This window comes from Oncorhynchus tshawytscha, unplaced genomic scaffold (genome assembly GCF_018296145.1).
Source record: "Oncorhynchus tshawytscha isolate Ot180627B unplaced genomic scaffold, Otsh_v2.0 Un_scaffold_14120_pilon_pilon, whole genome shotgun sequence".
Lineage (NCBI taxonomy): Eukaryota > Metazoa > Chordata > Actinopteri > Salmoniformes > Salmonidae > Oncorhynchus > Oncorhynchus tshawytscha.
This window is the reverse complement of record NW_024609564.1, coordinates 116155-138804: the sequence shown is the minus strand read 5'-3', so window position 1 is coordinate 138804 and position 22650 is coordinate 116155. Positions and strand designations below refer to the sequence as shown.

The following is a 22650-nucleotide window of genomic DNA, read 5'->3' as shown; positions in this document are numbered from 1 at the left end:
TGTTGTATTAACAGTGTGTGTGTGTGTGTGTTCCAGGTGTGAGTGTTGTATTAACAGTGTGTGTGTGTGTGTGTTCCAGGTGTGAGTGTACCCCAGGCTACGTGGGGGATCAGTGTGAGCTGGACTATGATGACTGTGAGGAGAACAAGTGTCAGAACGGAGCTCAGTGTATTGATGCGGTCAACGGATACACCTGTGTCTGTCCTGAGGGATACAGGTAACAGGACACACACACGCACACACATACAGTACTAGTCATAAGTTTGGACACCTACTCATTCCAGGGTTTTTCTTTATTTTTACTATTTTCTACATTGTAGAATAATAGTGATGACATCACAACTATGAAATAACACATATGGAATCATGTAGTAACCAAAAAAGTGTTAAACAAATCAAAATATATTTTTATATTTGAGATTCTTCAAAGTATCCACCCTTTTCCTTGACGACAGTGTTCCACATTCTTGGCATTCTCTCAACCAGCTTCATGAGGTAGTCACCTGGAATGCATTTCAATTAACGGGTGTGCCTTAAGTTAATTTGTGGAATTTCTTTCCTTCTTAATGCTTTTGAGCCAATTAGTTGTGTTGTGATAAGGTAGGGGGGTAAACAGAAGAAAGCCCTATTTGGTAAAAGACCAAGTCCATATTATGGCAAGAACAGCTCAAATAAGCAAAGAGAAATGACAGTCCATCATTACTTTAAGACATGAAGGTCAGTCAATGCGGAACACTTCAAGAACTTTGAAAGTTTCTTCAAGTGCAGTCGCAAAAACCATCAAGGTCTATGATGAAACTGGCTCTCTTGAGGACTACCTCTGCTGTAGAGGATGAGTTCATTAGAGTTACCAGCCTCAGACCCAGAGGTACCTCTGCTGTAGAGGATGAGTTCATTAGAGTTACCAGCCTCAGACCCAGAGGTAACTCTGCTGTAGAGGATAAGTTCATTAGAGTTACCAGCCTCAGACCCAGAGGTAGAGGCTGGTTCATTAGAGTTACCAGCTGTAGAGGTACCTGTAGTTCATTAGAGTTACCAACCTCAGACCCAGAGTTACCTCTGCTGTAGAGGTTACCTCTTCATGATGAGAGGGGCTGGTTTAGCCTCAGACCCAGAGGTACCTCTGCTGTAGAGGATGAGTTCATTAGAGTTACCAGCCTCAGACCCAGAGTAGGGGCTGGTTTTAGTACCAGTCTGACCCAGAGGTAGTTGCTGCCTGAACGTTCATGATGAGGTAGGGGCTGGTTTTTAGTACCAGTCTGTAGGGGTAAACCTGAACGTTCATGATGAGGTAGGGGCTGGTTTAGTACCAGTCTGTAGGGGTAGTTAACCTGAACGTTCATGATGAGGTAGGGGCTGGTTTAGTACCAGTCTGTAGGGGTAGTTAACCTGAACGTTCATGATGAGGTAGGGGCTGGTTTAGTACCAGTCTGTAGGGGTAGTTAACCTGAACGTTCATGATGAGGTAGGGGCTGGTTTAGTACCAGTCTGTAGGGGGGCTGGTTTAGTAGTTAACCTGAACGTTCATGATGAGGTAGGGGCTGGTTTAGTACCAGTCTGTAGGGGTAGTTAACCTGAACGTTCATGATGAGGTAGGGGCTGGTTTAGTACCAGTCTGTAGGGGTAGTTAACCTGAACGTTCATGATGAGGTAGGGGCTGGTTTAGTACCAGTCTGTAGGGGTAGTTAACCTGAACGTCATGATGAGGTAGGGGCTGGTTTAGTACCAGTCTGTAGGGGTAGTTAACCTGAACGTTCATGATGAGGTAGGGGCTGGTTTACCAGTCTGTAGGGGTAGTTAACCTGAACGTTCATGATGAGGTAGGGGCCATGATGAGGTAGGGGCTGGTTTAGTACCAGTCTGTAGGGGTAGTTAACCTGAACGTTCATGATGAGGTAGGGGCTGGTTTAGTACCAGTCTGTAGGGGAGTTAACCTGAACGTTCATGATGAGGTAGGGGCTGGTTTAGTACCAGTCTGTAGGGGTAGTTAACCTGAACGTTCATGATGAGGTAGGGGCTGGTTTAGTACCAGTCTGTAGGGGTAGTTAACCTGAACGTTCATGATGAGGTAGGGGCTGGTTTAGTACCAGTCTGTAGGGGTAGTTAACCTGAACGTTCATGATGAGGTAGGGGCTGGTTTAGTACCAGTCTGTAGGGGTAGTTAACCTGAACGTTCATGATGAGGTAGGGGCTGGTTTAGTACCAGTCTGTAGGGGTAGTTAACCTGAACGTTCATGATGAGGTAGGGGCTGGTTTAGTACCAGTCTGTAGGGGTAGTTAACCTGAACGTTCATGATGAGGTAGGGGCTGGTTTAGTACCAGTCTGTAGGGGTAGTTAACCTGATGAGGTACGTTCATGATGAGGTAGGGGCTGGTTTAGTACCAGTCTGTAGGGGTAGTTAACCTGAACGTTCATGATGAGGTAGGGGCTGGTTTAGTACCAGTCTGTAGGGGTAGTTAACCTGAACGTTCATGATGAGGTAGGGGCTGGTTTAGTACCAGTCTGTAGGGGTAGTTAACCTGAACGTTCATGATGAGGTAGGGGCTGGTTTAGTACCAGTCTGTAGGGGTAGTTAACCTGAACGTTCATGATGAGGTAGGGGCTGGTTTAGTACCAGTCTGTAGGGGTAGTTAACCTGAACGTTCATGATGAGGTAGGGGCTGGTTTAGTACCAGTCTGTAGGGGGGGTAGTTAACCTGAACGTTCATGATGAGGTAGGGGCTGGTTTAGTACCAGTCTGTAGGGGTAGTTAACCTGAACGTTCATGATGAGGTAGGGGCTGGTTTAGTACCAGTCTGTAGGGGTAGTTAACCTGAACGTTCATGATGAGGTAGGGGCTGGTTTAGTACCAGTCTGTAGGGGTAGTTAACCTGAACGTTCATGATGAGGTAGGGGCTGGTTTAGTACCAGTCTGTAGGGGTAGTTAACCTGAACGTTCATGATGAGGTAGGGGCTGGTTTAGTACCAGTCTGTAGGGGTAGTTAACCTGAACGTTCATGATGAGGTAGGGGCTGGTTTAGTACCAGTCTGTAGGGGTAGTTAACCTGTAGCACCACCTTGTGGCTCATATGTAGAACAGAATCAGACATTTAGAACAGAACAGGAGAATAGAACAGAACAGGAGAAGAGTAGAACAGACCAGGAGGAGAGTAGAACAGAACAGGAGCAGAGTAGAACAGAATAGAACTGAACAGACCAGGAGCAGAATAGAACAGAACAGGAGCAGAACAGAACAGACCAGGAGGAGAACAGGAGCAGAGTAGAACAGAACAGACCAGGAGGAGAACAGGAGCAGAGTGAACAGAACAGGAGCAGAGTGAACAGAACAGGAGCAGAGTAGAACAGAACAGGAGCAGAGTGAACAGAACAGACCAGAGTGAACAGAACAGGAGCAGACCAGGAAGAACAGGAGCAGAGTGAACAGAAGAGAACAGGAGCAGAGTAGAACAGAACAGACCAGGAGGAGAACAGGAGCAGAGTGAACAGAACAGGAGCAGAGTGAACAGAACAGGAGCAGAGTGAACAGAACAGAACAGGAGAAGAGTAGAACAGAATAGAACAGACCAGGAGCAGAATAGAACAGACCAGGAGCAGAATAGAACAGAACAGGAGCAGAACAGAACAGGAGCAGAGTATAACAGAACAGAACAGGAGAAGAATAGAACAGAATAGAACAGGAGCAGAGTATAACAGAACAGAACAGGAGAAGAGTAGAACAGAATAGAACAGAACAGGAACAGAATAGAACAGACCAGGAGCAGAACAGGAACAGAACAGACCAGGAGCAGAGTGAACAGACCAGGAGCAGAGTATAACAGAACAGAACAGGAGAAGAGTAGAACAGAACAGAACAGAACAGGAACAGAATAGAACAGACCAGGAGCAGAACAGGAACAGAACAGACCAGGAGCAGAGTGAACAGACCAGGAGCAGAACAGGAACAGAACAGACCAGGAGCAGAGTGAACAGAATAGAACAGGAACAGGAGCAGAACAGAACAGAACAGGAGCAGAACAGAACAGACCAGGAGGAGAGTAGAACAGAACAGGAGCAGAGTAGAACAGAACAGGAACAGGAGCAGAGTAGAACAGAACAGGAGCAGAGTAGAACAGAACAGGAGCAGAACAGAACAGAACAGGAGCAGAGTAGAACAGGAACAGGAGCAGAGTAGAACAGAACAGGAGCAGAACAGAACAGAACATGAGCAGAGTATAGCAGAACAGAACAGACCAGGAGGAGAACAGAACAGACCAGGAGCAGAACAGAACAGACCAGGAGCAGAGTAGAACAGAACAGGAGCAGAGTATATCAGAACAGAACAGGAACAGAATAGAACAGACCAGGAGCAGAACAGAACAGGAGCAGAATAGAACATGTACCCCACACATACAATTATCTGTAAGGTTTGAATTTCAAACACAGATTCAACCACAAAGACCAGGGAGGTTTTCCAATGCCTCACAAAGAAGGTCAAGTATTGGTAGATGGGTTAAAAAAACAGTCACTACAAAGATACAGGTGTCCTTCCTAACTCAGTTGCCGGAGAGGAAGGAAACCGCTCAGGGATTTCACCATGAGGCCAATGGTGAGTTTAATGGCTGTGATAGGAGAAAACTGAGGATGGATCTACAACATTGTAGTTACTCCACAATGCTAACCTAAACGACAGAGTGAAAAGAAGAAAGCCTGTACAGAATGAAAAATATTCCAAAACATGCATCCTGTTTGCAACAAGGCTCGTAAGTAATACTGCAAAAAATATGGCAAAGAAATACACTTTCTGTCCAGAATACAAAGTGTTGTGTTTGGGGCAAATCCAATACAACACATCACTGAGTACCGCTCTCCATATTTTCAAGCACAGTGGCTGCGTCATGTTATGGGTATGCTTGTCATCATTAAGAACTGTGGAGTTTTTCGGTATAAAAATGAAACAGTATGGGGCTAAGAACAGGAAAAGACCTAGAGGAAAACCTGGTTCAGTCTGCTTTCCAACAGACACTGTAACGGTTCTCATGTGGTGAAGGAGAGTCGGACCAAAATGCAGCGTGTAGATTGCGATCCATGTTTAATGAACAAACGTAACACGAATCTAAATACAAACACTACAAAACAATAAACGTACCGAAAACCGAAACAGCCTAATACTAGTGTAAACTAACACAGAGACAGGAACAAGGACACTAAGGATAATCACCCACGAAAAACTCAAAGAATATGGCTGCCTAAATATGGTTCCCAATCAGAGACAACGATAAACACCTGCCTCTGATTGAGAACCACTTCAGACAGCCATAGACTTAACTAGAACACCCCACTAAGCTATAATCCCAATACATACACACCACATACAAAAACCCCATGCCACACCCTGGCCTGACCAAATACATGAAGGTAAACACAAAATACTTCGACCAGGGCGTGACACACAGGGAGATTAATTCCCCTTTCCACAGGACAATAACCAAAATCACATGGCCAAATCTACACTGGAGTTGCTTACCAAGAAGACAGTGAATGTTCCTGAGTGGCCGAGTTACAGTTTTGACTTAAATCGTATTGAAAATCTATGACAAAAACTTAAAAATGGCTGTCTAGCAATGATCAACAACCAACTTGACAGAGCTTGAAGAATTATGAAAAGAAAAAAATGGGCAAATGTTGTACAATCCAGGTGTGGAAAACTCCTAGAGACGTACCCAAGAAGACTCAATAGCGGTAGTGACTCTTAGAGACTTACCCAAGAAGACTCAATAGCGGTAGTGACTCTTAGAGACTTACCCAAGAAGACTCCCAGCTGTAATCACTCTTAGAGACTTACCCAGGAAGACTCCCAGCTGTAATCACTCTTAGAGACTTAGAAAGACCCAGCTGTAATCACTCTTAGAGACTTACCCAAGAAGACTCCCAGCTGTAATCACTCTTAGAGACTTACCCAGGAAGACTCCCAGCTGTAATCACTCTTAGAGACTTACCCAAGAAGACTCTCAGATATTATCACTATGATTCTAACTCGGGGGGGGGGTGAATATTTATCTAATCAATATAATATATTAGTGGTTAATTTTTCCATTAATGTTTTACAAACGTTATCATTTTTTTCCACTTTCACATTACAGAATATTTTGTGTTGATCTTTTTTTTATTCCACTTTGTAACAACAACAACAAGTGGAAAAAGTCAAGGAGTGTAAATTCTTTCTGAAGGCATCTAAGAGCTGATCTATGATCAGTTTATCTTGTGTGAGCGGACCAAGTAATTGGGCATCACTCTAAAGCGGGAAGGTGGAATAAACGAGTCCGGAGTAGGTTTTCTTGATTGAACATAGTTCTCTATTGAGGGCATTTGGTCAACACAAACAGTCCAACATAATCAATGAAAATCTTCCAAGGAAAAACATACATCTTCTTCTCCAGATGAAACAGGAACACAATGGGATTATCTTTAAACTACAACACAAGTCACAGGATTGTCACCGTGTCACCGTGTCACCATTGGTTCTCCCTGGATAGCTCCTCTCTCTCGGTGGCCATTCTTAGTGGTTCTTCCTGGATAGCTCCTCTCTCTCGGTGGCCATTCTTAGTGGTTCTTCCTGGATAGCTCCTCTCTCTCGGTGGCCATTCTTAGTGGTTCTCCCTGGATAGCTCCTCTCTCTGTGTGGCCATTCTTAGTGGTTCTCCCTGGATAGCTCCTCTCTCTCGGTGGCCATTCTTAGTGGTTCTCCCTGGATAGCTCCTCTGTCTCGGTGGCCATCTTCCAGAGATAGTTTTCTCCTCCCCTCTCTGCTGGTTCCATTCTCTCTCTTATAGGGGAAGGAGAGTATGTCATTAGTACCGTCAGCTGTGCTTAATTGCCTCTGGTTACCTTGTCTCCCATGCCTTGTTGGGCTACTATCCGTGAGCCCAGCCTGCCCTCTGGTTGCCTTGTTGGGCTACTATCCGTGAGCCCAGCCTGCCCTCTGGTGGTCCTTGTTGGGCTACTATCCCTGAGCCCAGCCTGCCCTCTGGTTGCCTTGTTGGGCTGCTATCCCTGAGCCCAGCCTGCCCTCTGGTTGCCTTGTTGGGCTACTATCCCTGAGCCCAGCCTGCCCTCTGGTGGTCCTTGTTGGGCTACTATCCCTGAGCCCAGCCTGCCCTCTGGTTGCCTTGTTGGGCTGCTATCCCTGAGCCCAGCCTGCCCTCTGGTTGCCTTGTTGGGCTACTATCCCTGAGCCCAGCCTGCCCTCTGGTGGTCCTTGTTGGGCTACTATCCGTGAGTCCAGCCTGCCCTCTGGTTACCTTGTTGGGCTGCTATCCGTGAGCCCAGCCTGCCCTTTGGTGGTCCTTCCACACTTGTTTACCTGACAATGAATATGATTACATGGACAGCGGGGAACCTGATCCTAGATCAGCCCCTGATGGTTGTTTTGTTTTGTTTGTTTTCAGCGGTCTGTTCTGTGAATTCTCTCCTCCCATGGTTCTGCGGTGCATCAGTCCCTGATGGTTGTTTTGTTTGTTTGTTTTCAGCGGTCTGTTCTGTGAGTCCCTGATGGTTGTTTTGTTTGTTTTCAGAGGTCTGTTCTGTGAGTCCCTGATGGTTGTTTTGTTTTGTTTGTTTTCAGCGGTCTGTTCTGTGAGTCCCTGATGGTTGTTTTGTTTGTTTTCAGCGGTCTGTTCTGTGAGTCCCTGATGGTTGTTTTGTTTGTTTGTTTTCAGCGGTTGTTCAGCGGTCTGTTCTGTGAGTCCCTGATGGTTGTTTTGTTTTGTTTGTTTTCAGCGGTCTGTTCTGTGAGTCCCTGATGGTTGTTTTGTTTGTTTTTCAGCGGTCTGTTCTGTGAGTCCCTGATGGTTGTTTTGTTTGTTTGTTTTCAGCGGTCTGTTCTGTGAGTCCCTGATGGTTGTTTTGTTTGTTTTCAGCGGTCTGTTCTGTGAGTCCCTGATGGTTGTTTTGTTTGTTTGTTTGTTTTCAGCGGTCTGTTCTGTGAGTTCTCTCCTCCCATGGTTCTGCCGCGCACCAGTCCCTGTGACGACCACGAGTGTATGAACGGAGCGCAGTGCGTTGTCGTGGAGACGGACCCCCGCTGTCAGTGTCTCCATGGTTACGAGGGCGAGTGGTGTGAGACGCTAGCCAGTGTCAACTTTGTCAACCGACGGTCTTACCTGCAGCTGCCCTCTAGTCTAATCACACCTGAGACAAACATCACACTACAGGTACACACACACACACACACACACATATACACACACACACACACACACACACACACACACACACACACACACACATCTCATCATCACTTCCTTGACTGACTTATAACTATAAGGGGTGATTAAACAAAGGTGTGTGTGTGTGTGTGTGTGTGTGTGTGTGTGTACTTGTGTGTGTGTGTGTTTCTGTCAGATTGCTACAGATGAGGACAGTGGTGTGTTGCTGTATAAAGGAGACAAGGACCACATTACCATAGAGTTGTATAGAGGACGTCTCCGTGTCAGCTACCACACTGGAACAAACCCTGCCTCTGCTATATACAGGTAACACACACACACACACACACACACACACACCATACCACACACACATTTCATGATTTGGTTGGCTCTAATTGTGTTGCTGTCTCTCTCTCTCTCTCTCTCTCTCTCTCTCTCTCTCTCTCTCTCTCTCTCTCTCTCTCTCTCTCTTCTCCCCTCTTCTCTCTCCCCCTCTCTCTCTGTCTCCTCCCTCTCTCTCTCTCTCTCTCTCTCTCTCTCTCTCTCTCTCTCTCTCTCTCTCTCTCTCTCTCTCTCTCTCTCTCTCTCTCTCTCTCTCTCTGTCTCTCTCTCTCTCTCTCTCTCTCTCTCTCTCTCTCTCTCTCTCTCTCTGTCTCTCTCTCTCTCTCTCTCTCTCTCTCTCTCTCTCTCTCTCTCTCTCTCTGTCTCTCTCTGTCTCTCTCTCTCTCTCTCTCTCCTCTCAGTGTGGAGACAGTAAATGATGGTGTATTCCATGTGGTAGAGTTGGTGGCATCAGATCAGACTGTGTCTCTGTCTATTGATGGAGGACCAGTCAAGTCTATCAACTCTCTGAGTAAACAGTCAACACTCAGCATCGATTCTCCTCTATACCTGGGAGGTACGTTATACACTGTGTTTGTTAGGGAAGAGGGGGTTTCTGGGATGTATTGTAGCTCCCTCTAGCTTAGCAGGCTATAAAACACGTTGGTTCCATATGTGAAGTCTCTCTCTCTCTTCTTCTCTTTCTTTCTCTGTCTCTCTTCTTCTCTTTCTTTCTCTGTCTCTCTCTCTTCTCTTTCTTTCTCTTCTCTTCTTCTCTTTCTTTCTCTCTCTCTCTCTCTTCTCTTTCTTTCTCTCTTCTCTTCTTCTCTTTCTTTCTCTGTCTCTTCTTCTCTTTCTTTCTCTGTCTCTCTTCTTCTCTTTCTTTCTCTCTCTCTCTCTTCTTCTCTTTCTTTCTCTCTGTGTCTCTCTTCTTCTCTTTCTTTCTCTGTGTGTCTGTCTCTCTACATTCAATTAAATTTAAAGGGCTTTATTGGCATGGGAAACACATGTCAACATTGCCAAAGCAAGTAAAATAGATAATAAACATCAGTGAAATAAACAATAAAAAATTAACAGAAAACATCACACTTACAGAACTCTCTCTCTCTCCCTCTCTCTCGCTCTCACTCTCTCTCTCTCTTGCTCTCTCGCTCTCTCTTTCTCTCTCTCGCTTCTCTCTCTCTCTCTCTCTGCTCTCTCTCTTCTCTCTCTCTCTCTCTCTCTCTCTTCTCTCTCTCTCTCTCTCTCTCTCTCTCTTTCTATCTCTCTCCTCTCTCTCCCTCTCTCCAGGTATGCCAGATCGTTGGTCAGTCTCTGCAGCGCTGCAGTCTGGAGTTGGGGGGCAGAACGGGACCAGCTTCCACGGCTGTCTCAGGAACCTCTACATCAACGGACAGCTGCAGGATCTGGGGGCCGGGCTGGAGCAGGGACAGGTACAGGACCTGGGGGTCGGGCTGGAGCAGGGACAGGGACAGGACCTGGGGGTCAGACTGGAGCAGGGACAGCTGCAGGATCTGGGGGTCGGGCTGGAGCAGGGACAGGTACAGGACCTGGGGGTCGGGCTGGAGCAGGGACAGGTACAGGACCTGGGGTCGGGCTGGAGCAGGGACAGCTGCAGGATCTGGGGGCCGGGCTGTAGCAGGGACAGGTACAGGACCTGGGGGTTGGGCTGGAGCAGGGACAGGTACAGGATCTGGGGATCGGGCTGGAGCAGGGACAGGTACAGGACCTGGGGGTCGGGCTGGAGCAGGGACAGGTACAGGACCTGGGGGTCGGGCTGGAGCAGGGACAGGGACAGGACCTGGGGATCTGGGGGGAGCGGGCTGGAGCAGGGACAGGGACAGGACCTGGGGGTCGGGCTGGAGCAGGGACAGGTACAGGACCTGGGGGTCGGGCTGGAGCAGGGACAGGTACAGGACCTGGGGGTCGGGCTGGAGCTGGGACAGGGGGGTCGGGCAGGACCTGGGGGTCGGGACTGGGGGCTGGGACAGGTACAGGACCTGGGGGGACCTGGGGATCGGGCTGGAGCAGGGACAGGTACAGGACCTGGGGGTCGGGCTGGAGCAGGGACAGGTACAGGACCTGGGGGACTGGAGCAGGGACAGGTACAGGACCTGGGGGAGTCAGACTGGAGGGGACAGGTACAGGACCTGGGGGCAGGGACAGGTCAGGACTGGGGGTCGGGCTGGAGCAGGGACAGGTACAGGACCTGGGGTCGGACTGGAGGGGGTCGGGCTGGAGCAGGGACAGGTACAGGACCTGGGGGTCGGGCTGGAGCAGGGACAGGTACAGGACCTGGGGGTCGGGCTGGAGCAGGGACAGGTACAGGACCTGGGGGTCGGGCTGGAGCAGGGCTGGAGCAGGGACAGGTACAGGACCTGGGGGTCGGGCTGGAGCAGGGACAGGTACAGGACCTGGGGGTCTGGCAGGGACTGGAGCAGGGACAGGTACAGGACCTGGGGGTCGGGCTGGAGCAGGGACAGGTACAGGACCTGGGGGTCGGGCTGGAGCAGGGACAGGTACAGGACCTGGGGGTCGGGCTGGAGCAGGGACAGGTACAGGACCTGGGGGTCGGGCTGGAGCAGGGACAGGTACAGGACCTGGGGGTCGGGCTGGAGCAGGGACAGGTATGACCTGGGGGTCGGGCTGGACAGGACCTGGGGGTCGGGCTGGAGCAGGGACAGGGACAGGACCTGGGGGTCGGACTGGAGCAGGGACAGGTACAGGACCTGGGGGTCGGGCTGGAGCAGGGACAGGTACAGGACCTGGGGGTCGGGCTGGAGCAGGGACAGGGACAGGACCTGGGGGTCGGGCTGGAGCAGGGACAGGTACAGGACCTGGGGGTCGGGCTGGAGCAGGGACAGGACCTGGGGTCAGACTGGAGCAGGGACTGCTGCAGGATCTGGGGGTCGGGCTGGAGCAGGGACAGGACCTGGGGGTCGGGCTGGAGCAGGGAGAAGGGACCTGGGGGTCGGGCTGGAGCAGGGACAGGTACAGGATCTGGGGGTCGGGTTGGAGCAGGGACAGACAGGACCTGGGGGTCGGGTCGGGCTGGAGCAGGGACAGGGGACAGGACCTGGGGGTCGGGCTGGAGCAGGGACAGGGACAGGACCTGGGGGTCAGACTGGAGCAGGGACAGGTACAGGACCTGGGGGTCGGGCTGGAGCAGGGACAGCTGCAGGATCTGGGGGGGACAGGCTGGGGGTCGGCAGGGACAGGGGACAGGACCTGGGGGGGTCGGGCTGGAGCAGGGACAGCTGCAGGATCTGGGGGTCGGGCTGGAGCAGGGAGAGGTACAGGACCTGGGGGTCGGGCTGAGGGACAGGACAGGGCTGGACAGGGACCTGGGGGTCGGGCTGGAGCAGGGAGAGGTACAGGACCTGGGGGTCGGGCTGGAGCAGGGACAGGTACAGGACCTGGGGGTCGGGCTGGAGCAGGGACAGGTACAGGACCTGGGGGTCGGGCTGGAGCAGGGACAGGTACAGGACCTGGGGGTCGGGCTGGAGCAGGGACAGGGACAGGATCTGGGGGTTGGGCTGGAGCAGGGACAGGTACAGGACCTGGGGGTCGGGCTGGAGCAGGGACAGGACCTGGGGGTCGGGCTGGAGCAGGGACAGGTACAGGATCTGGGGGTTGGGCTGGAGCAGGGACAGGTACAGGACCTGGGGGTCGGGCTGGAGCAGGGACAGGGACAGGACCTGGGGGGACAGGGACGGACTGGAGCACGGGACAGGTACAGGACCTGGGGGTCGGACTGGAGCAGGGACAGGTGGACCTGGGGGTCGGGCTGGAGCAGGGACAGGTACAGGACCTGGGGGTCGGGCTGGAGCAGGGACAGGTACAGGACCTGGGGGTCGGGCTGGAGCAGGGACAGGTACAGGACCTGGGGGTCGGGACTGGAGCAGGGACAGGGACAGGACCTGGGGGTCGGGCTGGAGCAGGGACAGGGACAGGACCTGGGGGGGCTCGGGCTGGAGCAGGGACAGGGACAGGACCTGGGGGTCGGGCTGGAGCAGGGACAGGGACAGGACCTGGGGGTCGGGCTGGAGCAGGGACAGGGACAGGGACCTGGACCTGGGGGTCGGGCTGGAGCAGGGACAGGGACAGGACCTGGGGGTCGGGCTGGAGGGGGTCGGGCTGGAGCAGGGACAGGTACAGGGACCTGGGGGTTGGGCTGGAGCAGGGACAGGTACAGGACCTGGGGGTCGGACTGGAGCAGGGACAGGGACAGGACCTGGGGGGGTCGGGCTGGAGCAGGGACAGGTACAGGACCTGGGGGTCGGGCTGGAGCAGGGACAGGTACAGGACCTGGGGGTCGGGCTGGAGCAGGGACAGGTACAGGACCTGGGGGTCGGGCTGGAGCAGGGACAGGTACAGGACCTGGGGGTCGGGCTGGAGCAGGGACAGGGACAGGACCTGGGGTCAGGGCTGGAGCAGGGACAGGGACAGGACCTGGGGGTCGGGCTGGAGCAGGGACAGGACTGGGGGGACGGTACAGGACCTGGGGGTCTGGAGCAGGGACAGGTACAGGACCTGGGGGTCGGGCTGGAGCAGGGACAGGTACAGGACCTGGGGGTCGGGCTGGAGCAGGACGGGTGGGAGCAGGGACAGGACCTGGGGGTCGGGCTGGAGCAGGGACAGGGACAGGACCTGGGGGTCGGGCTGGAGCAGGGACAGGGACAGGACCTGGGGGTCAGACTGGAGCAGGGACAGGTACAGGACCTGGGGGTCGGGCTGGAGCAGGGACAGCTGCAGGATCTGGGGGTCGGGCTGGAGCAGGGAGAGGGACCTGGGGGTCTGGGGGACCTGGGGGTCGGGCAGGCAGGGACAGGACCTGGGGGTCGGGCTGGAGCAGGGACAGGTACAGGACCTGGGGGTCGGGCTGGAGCAGGGACAGGTACAGGACCTGGGGGTTGGACTGGAGCAGGGACAGGTACAGGACCTGGGGGTCGGGCTGGAGCAGGGACAGGGACAGGACCTGGGGGTCGGACTGGAGCAGGGACAGGTACAGGACCTGGGGGTCGGGCTGGAGCAGGTACAGGATCTGGGGGTCGGGCTGGAGCAGGGACAGGACCTGGGGGTCGGGCTGGAGCAGGGACAGGTACAGGACCTGGGGGTCGGGCTGGAGCAGGGACAGGTACAGGACCTGGGGGTCGGACTGGAGCAGGGACAGGGACAGGACCTGGGGGTCGGGCTGGAGCAGGGACAGGTACAGGACCTGGGGGTCGGACTGGAGCAGGGACAGGTACAGGACCTGGGGGTCAGGGCTGGAGCAGGGACAGGGACAGGACCTGGGGGTCGGGCTGGAGCAGGGACAGGGACAGGACCTGGGGGTCGGACTGGAGCAGGGACAGGTACAGGACCTGGGGGTCGGGCTGGAGCAGGGACAGGTACCTGGGGGTCGGACTGGAGCAGGGACAGGGACAGGACCTGGGGGTCGGGCTGGAGCAGGGAGAGGTACAGGACCTGGGGGTCGGGCTGGAGCAGGGACAGGTACAGGACCTGGGGATCGGGCTGGAGCAGGGACAGGTACAGGACCTGGGGGTCGGGCTGGAGCAGGGACAGGGACAGGACCTGGGGTCGACTGGAGCAGGGACAGCTGGACAGGATCTGGGGGGACAGGTACGGGCTGGAGCAGGGACAGGACCTGGGGGTCGGGCTGGAGCAGGGACAGGGGGGTACAGGACCTGGGGGTCGGGCTGGAGCAGGGACAGGGACAGGACCTGGGGGTCGGGCTGGAGCAGGGACAGGTACAGGACCTGGGGGTCGGGCTGGAGCAGGGACAGGACAGGATCTGGGGGTCGGGCTGGAGCAGGGACCTGGGGGTCGGGCTGGAGCAGGGGTACAGGACCTGGGGGTCGGGCTGGAGCAGGGACAGGTACAGGACCTGGGGGTCGGGCTGGAGCAGGGACAGGTACAGGACCTGGGGGTCGGGCTGGAGCAGGGACAGGTACAGGACCAGGGACAGGTACAGGACCTGGGGGTCGGGCTGGAGCAGGGACAGGACAGGACCTGGGGTCGGACTGGAGCAGGGACAGGTACAGGACCTGGGGGTCGGGCTGGAGCAGGGACAGGTACAGGACCTGGGGGTCGGGCTGGAGCAGGGAGCAGGGACAGGACCTGGGGGGTCGGGCTGGAGCAGGGGGGTCGGGCAGGACCTGGGGGTCGGGCTGGAGCAGGGACAGGTACAGGACCTGGGGGTCGGGCTGGAGCAGGGACAGGTACAGGACCTGGGGGTCGGGCTGGAGCAGGGACAGGGACAGGACCTGGGGGTCGGGCTGGAGCAGGGACAGGGACAGGACCTGGGGGTCGGGCTGGAGCAGGGACAGGTACAGGACCTGGGGGTCGGGCTGGAGCAGGGACAGGTACAGGACCTGGGGGTCGGACTGGAGCAGGGACAGGTACAGGACCTGGGGGTCGGGACTGGAGCAGGGACAGGTACAGGACCTGGGGGTTTTGGGCTGGAGCAGGGACAGGGACAGGACCTGGGGTCAGACTGGAGCAGGGACAGCTGCAGGATCTGGGGGTCGGGCTGGAGCAGGGACAGGGACAGGACCTGGGGGTCGGGCTGGAGCAGGGAGAGGTACAGGACCTGGGGGTCGGGCTGGAGCAGGGACAGGTACAGGACCTGGGGGTCGGGCTGGAGCAGGGACAGGACCTGGGGGGGCTGGAGCAGGGACAGGACCTGGGGGTCGGGCTGGAGCAGGGACAGGGACAGGACCTGGGGGTCAGACTGGAGCAGGGACAGGTACAGGACCTGGGGGTCGGGCTGGAGCAGGGACAGCTGCAGGACCTGGGGGTCGGGCTGGAGCAGGGAGAGGTACAGGACCTGGGGGTCGGGCTGGAGCAGGGACAGGACCTGGGGGTCGGGCTGGAGCAGGGAGAGGTACAGGACCTGGGGGTCGGGCTGGAGCAGGGACAGGTACAGGACCTGGGGGGACCTGGGGGTCGGGCTGGAGCAGGGACAGGTACAGGACCTGGGGGTCGGACTGGAGCAGGGACAGGTACAGGACCTGGGGGTCGGGCTGGAGCAGGGACAGGGACAGGACCTGGGGGTCGGGCTGGAGCAGGGACAGGTACAGGACCTGGGGGGGTCGGGCTGGAGCAGGGACAGGACCTGGGGGTCGGGCTGGAGCAGGGACAGGTACAGGATCTGGGGGTCGGGCTGGAGCAGGGACAGGTACAGGACCTGGGGGTCGGGCTGGAGCAGGGACAGGGACAGGACCTGGGGGTCGGACTGGAGCAGGGACAGGTACAGGACCTGGGGGGGTCGGACTGGAGCAGGGACAGGTACAGGACCTGGGGGTCGGGCTGGAGCAGGGACAGGGACAGGACCTGGGGGTCGGGCTGGAGCAGGGACAGGTACAGGACCTGGGGGTCGGGCTGGAGCAGGGACAGGACAGGACCTGGGGGTCGGGCTGGAGCAGGGACAGGTACAGGACCTGGGGGTCGGGCTGGAGCAGGGACAGGTACAGGACCTGGGGGTCGGGCTGGAGCAGGGACAGGGACAGGACCTGGGGGTCGGGCTGGAGCAGGGACAGGTACAGGACCTGGGGGTCTGGAGCAGGGACAGGGACAGGACCTGGGGGTCGGACTGGAGCAGGGACAGGTACAGGACCTGGGGGTCGGGCTGGAGCAGGGACAGGTACAGGACCTGGGGGTCGGGCTGGAGCAGGGACAGGTACAGGACCTGGGGGTCGGGCTCGGGCTGGAGCAGGGACAGGTACAGGACCTGGGGGTCGGGCTGGAGCAGGGACAGGGACAGGACCTGGGGTCAGACTGGAGCAGGGACAGCTGCAGGATCTGGGGGTCGGGCTGGAGCAGGGACAGGACCTGGGGGTCGGGCTGGAGCAGGGAGAGGTACAGGACCTGGGGGTCGGGCTGGAGCAGGGACAGGTACAGGATCTGGGGGTCGGGTTGGAGCAGGGACAGGACCTGGGGGTCGGGCTGGAGCAGGGGAGCACAGGACCTGGGGGTCGGGCTGGAGCAGGGACAGGGACAGGACCTGGGGGTCAGACTGGAGCAGGGACAGGTACAGGACCTGGGGGTCGGGCTGGAGCAGGGACAGCTGCAGGATCTGGGGGTCGGGCTGGAGCAGGGAGAGGTACAGGACCTGGGGGTCGGGCTGAAGCAGGGACAGGACCTGGGGGTCGGGCTGGAGCAGGGAGGGTACAGGACCTGGGGGTCGGGCTGGAGCAGGGAGACAGGTACAGGACCTGGGGGTCGGGCTGGAGCAGGGACAGGTACAGGACCTGGGGGTCGGGCTGGAGCAGGGACAGGTACAGGACCTGGGGGTCGGGCTGGAGCAGGAACAGGTACAGGACCTGGGGGTCGGGCTGGAGCAGGGACAGGGACAGGATCTGGGGGTCGGGCTGGAGCAGGGACAGGACCTGGAGGTCGGGCTGGAGCAGGGACAGGTACAGGACCTGGGGTCGGGCTGGAGCAGGGACAGGTACAGGACCTGGGGGTCGGGCTGGAGCAGGGACAGGGACAGGACCTGGGGGTCGGACTGGAGCAGGGACAGGTACAGGACCTGGGGGTCGGACTGGAGCAGGGACAGGTACAGGACCTGGGGGTCGGGCTGGAGCAGGGACAGGGACAGGACCTGGGGGTCGGGCTGGAGCAGGGACAGGGACAGGACCTGGGGGTCGGACTGGAGCAGGGACAGGTACAGTACCTGGGGGGCTGGAGCAGGGACAGGACAGGACCTGGGCTGGAGCAGGGACAGGACAGGACCTGGGGGTCGGACTGGAGCAGGGACAGGGACAGGACCTGGGGTCGGGCTGGAGCAGGGAGAGGTACAGGACCTGGGGGTCGGGCTGGAGCAGGGACAGGTACAGGACCTGGGGGTCGGGCTGGAGCAGGGACAGGTACAGGACCTGGGGGTCGGGCTGGAGCAGGGACAGGGACAGGACCTGGGGTCAGACTGGAGCAGGGACAGCTGCAGGATCTGGGGGTCGGGCTGGAGCAGGGACAGGACCTGGGGGTCGGGCTGGAGCAGGGACAGGTACAGGACCTGGGGGTCGGGCTGGAGCAGGGACAGGTACAGGATCTGGGGGTCGGGTTGGAGCAGGGACAGGACCTGGGGGTCGGGCTGGAGCAGGGACAGGACCTGGGGGGGTCGGGCTGGAGCAGGGACAGGGACAGGCCCTGGGGGTCAGACTGGAGCAGGGACAGGTACAGGACCTGGGGTCGGGCTGGAGCAGGGACAGCTGCAGGATCTGGGGGTCGGGCTGGAGCAGGGAGAGGTACAGGACCTGGGGGTCGGGCTGAAGCAGGGACAGGACCTGGGGGTCGGGCTGGAGCAGGGAGAGGTACAGGACCTGGGGGTCGGGCTGGAGCAGGGACAGGTACAGGACCTGGGGGTTGGACTGGAGCAGGGACAGGTACAGGACCTGGGGGTCGGGCTGGAGCAGGGACAGGGACAGGACCTGGGGGTCGGACTGGAGCAGGGACAGGTACAGGACCTGGGGGTCGGGCTGGAGCAGGGACAGGAGGACTGGGGGTCGGGCTGGAGCAGGGACAGGACCTGGGGGTCGGGCTGGATCAGGGACAGGTACAGGACCTGGGGGTCGGGCTGGAGCAGGGACAGGTACAGGACCTGGGGGTCGGACTGGAGCAGGGACAGGGACAGGACCTGGGGGTCGGACTGGAGCAGGGACAGGTACAGGACCTGGGGGTCGGACTGGAGCAGGGACAGGTACAGGACCTGGGGGTCGGACTGGAGCAGGGACAGGTACAGGACCTGGGGGTCGGACTGGAGCAGGGACAGGTACAGGGCCTGGGGGTTTGCTGGAGCAGGGACAGGGACAGGACCTGGGGTCAGACTGGAGCAGGGACAGCTGCAGGATCTGGGGGTCGGGCTGGAGCAGGGACAGGTACAGGACCTGGGGGTCGGGCTGGAGCAGGGACAGGTACAGGACCTGGAGGGGACAGGGACAGGACCTGGGGGTCGGGCTGGAGCAGGGACAGGTACAGGATCTGGGGGTCGGGCTGGAGCAGGGACAGGACAGGACTGGGGGTCGGGCTGGAGCAGGGACAGGACAGGACCTGGGGGTCGGGCTGGAGCAGGGACAGGGACAGGACCTGGGGGTCGGGCTGGAGCAGGGACAGGGACAGGACCTGGGGGGGCTCAGGGACTGGGGGTCGGGCTGGAGCAGGGACAGGACCTGGGGGTCGGGCTGGAGCAGGGACAGGGACAGGACCTGGGGGTCAGACTGGAGCAGGGACAGGTACAGGACCTGGGGGTCGGGCTGGAGCAGGGACAGCTGCAGGACCTGGGGGTCGGGCTGGAGCAGGGAGAGGACCTGGGGGTCGGGCTGGAGCAGGGACAGGACCTGGGGGGTCGGGCTGGAGGGGACAGGGACAGGACCTGGGGGTCGGGCTGGAGCAGGGAGAGGTACAGGACCTGGGGGTCGGGCTGGAGCAGGGACAGGTACAGGACCTGGGGGTCGGGCTGGAGCAGGGACAGGTACAGGACCTGGGGGACAGGTCAGGGCTGGAGCAGGGACAGGTACAGGACCTGGGGGTCGGGCTGGAGCAGGGACAGGTACAGGACCTGGGGGTCGGGCTGGAGCAGGGACAGGACAGGACCTGGGGGTCGGGCTGGAGCAGGGACAGGTACAGGACCTGGGGGTCGGGCTGGAGCAGGGACAGGTACAGGACCTGGGGGTCGGGCTGGAGCAGGGACAGGTACAGGACCTGGGGGTCGGGCTGGAGCAGGACAGGGACAGGACCTGGGGTCGGGCTGGAGCAGGGACAGGTACAGGACCTGGGGGTCGGGCTGGAGCAGGGACAGGACCTGGGGGGTCGGGCTGGAGCAGGGACAGGTACAGGACCTGGGGGTCGGGCTGGAGCAGGGACAGGTACAGGACCTGGGGGTCGGGCTGGAGCAGGGACAGGGACAGGACCTGGGGGTCGGACTGGAGCAGGGACAGGTACAGGACCTGGGGGTCGGGCTGGAGCAGGGACAGGTACAGGACCTGGGGGTCGGGCTGGAGCAGGGAGCAGGGACAGGACCTGGGGGTCGGGCTGGAGCAGGGACAGGTACAGGACCTGGGGGTCGGGCTGGAGCAGGGACAGGACCTGGGGTCGGACTGGAGCAGGTACAGGACCTGGGGGTCAGGACTGGAGGGGACAGGGACAGGACCTGGGGGTCAGGCTGGAGCAGGGACAGGGACAGGACCTGGGGGTCGGGCTGGAGCAGGGACAGGGACAGGACCTGGGGTCGGGCTGGAGCAGGGACAGGGACAGGACCTGGGGGTCGGGCTGGAGCAGGGACAGGGACAGGACCTGGGGTCGGGCTGGAGCAGGGACAGGGACAGGACCTGGGGGTCGGGCTGGAGCAGGGACAGGGACAGGACCTGGGGGTCGGGCTGGAGCAGGGACAGGTACAGGACCTGGGGGTCGGGCTGGAGCAGGGACAGGTACAGGACCTGGGGGGACGGGCTGGAGCAGGGACAGGGACAGGACCTGGGGGTCGGGCTGGAGCAGGGACAGGTACAGGACCTGGGGGTCGGGCTGGAGCAGGGACAGGTACAGGACCTGGGGGTCGGGCTGGAGCAGGGACAGGGACAGGACCTGGGGGTCGGGCTGGAGCAGGGACAGGGACAGGACCTGGGGGTCGGGCTGGAGCAGGGACAGGTACAGGACCTGGGGGTCGGGCTGGGCAGGGACAGAGGATCTGGGGGTCGGGCTGGAGCAGGGACAGGACCTGGGGGTCGGGCTGGAGCAGGGACAGGTACAGGACCTGGGGGTCGGGCTGGAGCAGGGACAGGTACAGGACCTGGGGGTCGGGCTGGAGCAGGGACAGGGACAGGACCTGGGGGTCGGACTGGAGCAGGGACAGGTACAGGACCTGGGGGTCGGGCTGGAGCAGGGACAGGTACAGGACCTGGGGGTCGGACTGGAGCAGGGACAGGTACAGGACCTGGGGGTCGGGCTGGAGCAGGGACAGGTACAGGACCTGGGGGTCGGGCTGGAGCAGGGACAGGGACAGGACCTGGGGTCGGACTGGAGCAGGGACAGCTGCAGGACCTGGGGGTCGGGCTGGAGCAGGGACAGGACCTGGGGGTCAGGGCTGGAGCAGGGACAGGTACAGGACCTGGGGGTCGGGCTGGAGCAGGGACAGGTACAGGATCTGGGGGTCGGGTTGGAGCAGGGACAGGACAGGGACTGGGGGTCGGGCTGGAGCAGGGACAGGACCTGGGGGTCGGGCTGGAGCAGGGACAGGGACAGGACCTGGGGGTCAGACTGGAGCAGGGACAGGTACAGGACCTGGGGGTCGGGCTGGAGCAGGGACAGCTGCAGGATCTGGGGGTCGGGCTGGAGCAGGGACAGGTACAGGACCTGGGGGTCGGGCTGGAGCAGGGACAGGTACAGGACCTGGGGGTCGGGCTGGAGCAGGGACAGGTACAGGACCTGGGGGTCGGGCTGGAGCAGGGACAGGTACAGGACCTGGGGGTCGGGCTGGAGCAGGGACAGGTACAGGACCTGGGGGTCAGACTGGAGCAGGGACAGGGACAGGACCTGGGGGTCGGGCTGGAGCAGGGACAGGGACAGGACCTGGGGGTCGGGCTGGAGCAGGGACAGGGACAGGACCTGGGGGTCGGGCTGGAGCAGGGACAGGTACAGGACCTGGGGGTCGGGCTGGAGCAGGGACAGGTACAGGACCTGGGGGTCGGGCTGGAGCAGGGACAGGGACAGGACCTGGGGGTCAGGGACAGGACCTGGGGTCGGACTGGAGCAGGGACAGGTACAGGACCTGGGGGTCGGGCTGGAGCAGGGACAGGGACAGGACCTGGGGGTCGGACTGGAGCAGGGACAGGACCTGGGGGTCGGGCTGGAGCAGGACCTGGACCTGGGGTCGGGCTGGAGCAGGGACAGGTACAGGACCTGGGGGGGGTCGGGCTGGAGCAGGGACAGGTACAGGACCTGGGGGTCGGGCTGGAGCAGGGACAGGTACAGGACCTGGGGGTCGGGCTGGAGCAGGGACAGGGACAGGACCTGGGGGTCGGGCTGGAGCAGGGACAGGTACAGGACCTGGGGGTCGGGCTGGAGCAGGGACAGGTACAGGACCTGGGGGTCGGGCTGGAGCAGGGACAGGTACAGGACCTGGGGGTCTGGAGCTGGAGCAGGGACAGGACCTGGGGGTCGGACTGGAGCAGGGACAGGTACTGGGGGTCGGGCTGGGGACAGGACCTGGGGGTCGGGCTGGAGCAGGGACAGGACAGGACCTGGGGGTCGGGCAGGGACAGGAGGACCTGGGGGTCGGGAGGGGCAGGACAGGTACAGGACCTGGGGGTCGGGCTGGAGCAGGGACAGGTACAGGACCTGGGGGTCATACTGGGGCAGGGACAGGGACAGGACCTGGGGTCGGGCTGGAGCAGGGACAGGTACAGGATCTGGGGGGACAGGACCTGGGGGTCGGGCTGGAGCAGGGACAGGACAGGACTGGGGGTCGGGCTGGAGCAGGGACAGGTACAGGACCTGGGGGGCTCGGGCAGGAGCAGGGACAGGACAGGACCTGGGGGTCGGACTGGAGCAGGGACAGGTACAGGACCTGGGGGTCGGGCTGGAGCAGGGACAGGTACAGGACCTGGGGTCGGGCTGGAGCAGGGACAGGGACAGGACCTGGGGGTCGGGCTGGAGCAGGGACAGGTACAGGACCTGGGGGTCGGGCTGGAGCAGGGACAGGACCTGGGGGTCGGGCTGGAGGGGACAGGTACAGGACCTGGGGGTCGGGCTGGAGCAGGGACAGGGACAGGACCTGGGGGTCGGACTGGAGCAGGGACAGGTACAGGATCTGGGGGTCGGGCTGGAGCAGGGACAGGACCTGGGGGTCGGGCTGGAGCAGGGACAGGGACAGGACCTGGGGTCGGACTGGAGCAGGGACAGGTACAGGACCTGGGGGACAGGTCGGACTGGGGGTCAGGGCACAGGTACAGGACCTGGGGGTCGGGCTGGAGCAGGGGTACAGGACCTGGGGGTCGGGCTGGAGCAGGGACAGGTACAGGACCTGGGGGTCGGGCTGGAGCAGGGACAGGTACAGGACCTGGGGGTCGGGCTGGAGCAGGGACAGGACCTGGGGTCCTGGGGGGACAGGTACAGGACCTGGGGCAGGGACAGGTACAGGACCTGGGG

At 59.3% G+C, this 22650-nt stretch overlaps 1 protein-coding gene across 1 annotated transcript in view; it reads left to right on the top strand.

The window, feature by feature from the left end:
• Positions 1-22650, top strand: part of slit2 (slit homolog 2 (Drosophila)) — a gene marked incomplete at its 5' end in the record, with an annotated part of 104222 nt that overhangs the window by 69821 nt on the left and 11751 nt on the right. Inside the window, 5 exon segments of the mRNA XM_042315932.1 lie at positions 80-217; positions 7950-8190; positions 8381-8511; positions 8931-9085; positions 9799-9941. Of these exon segments, the coding sequence (XP_042171866.1) occupies positions 80-217; positions 7950-8190; positions 8381-8511; positions 8931-9085; positions 9799-9941 (808 nt within the window).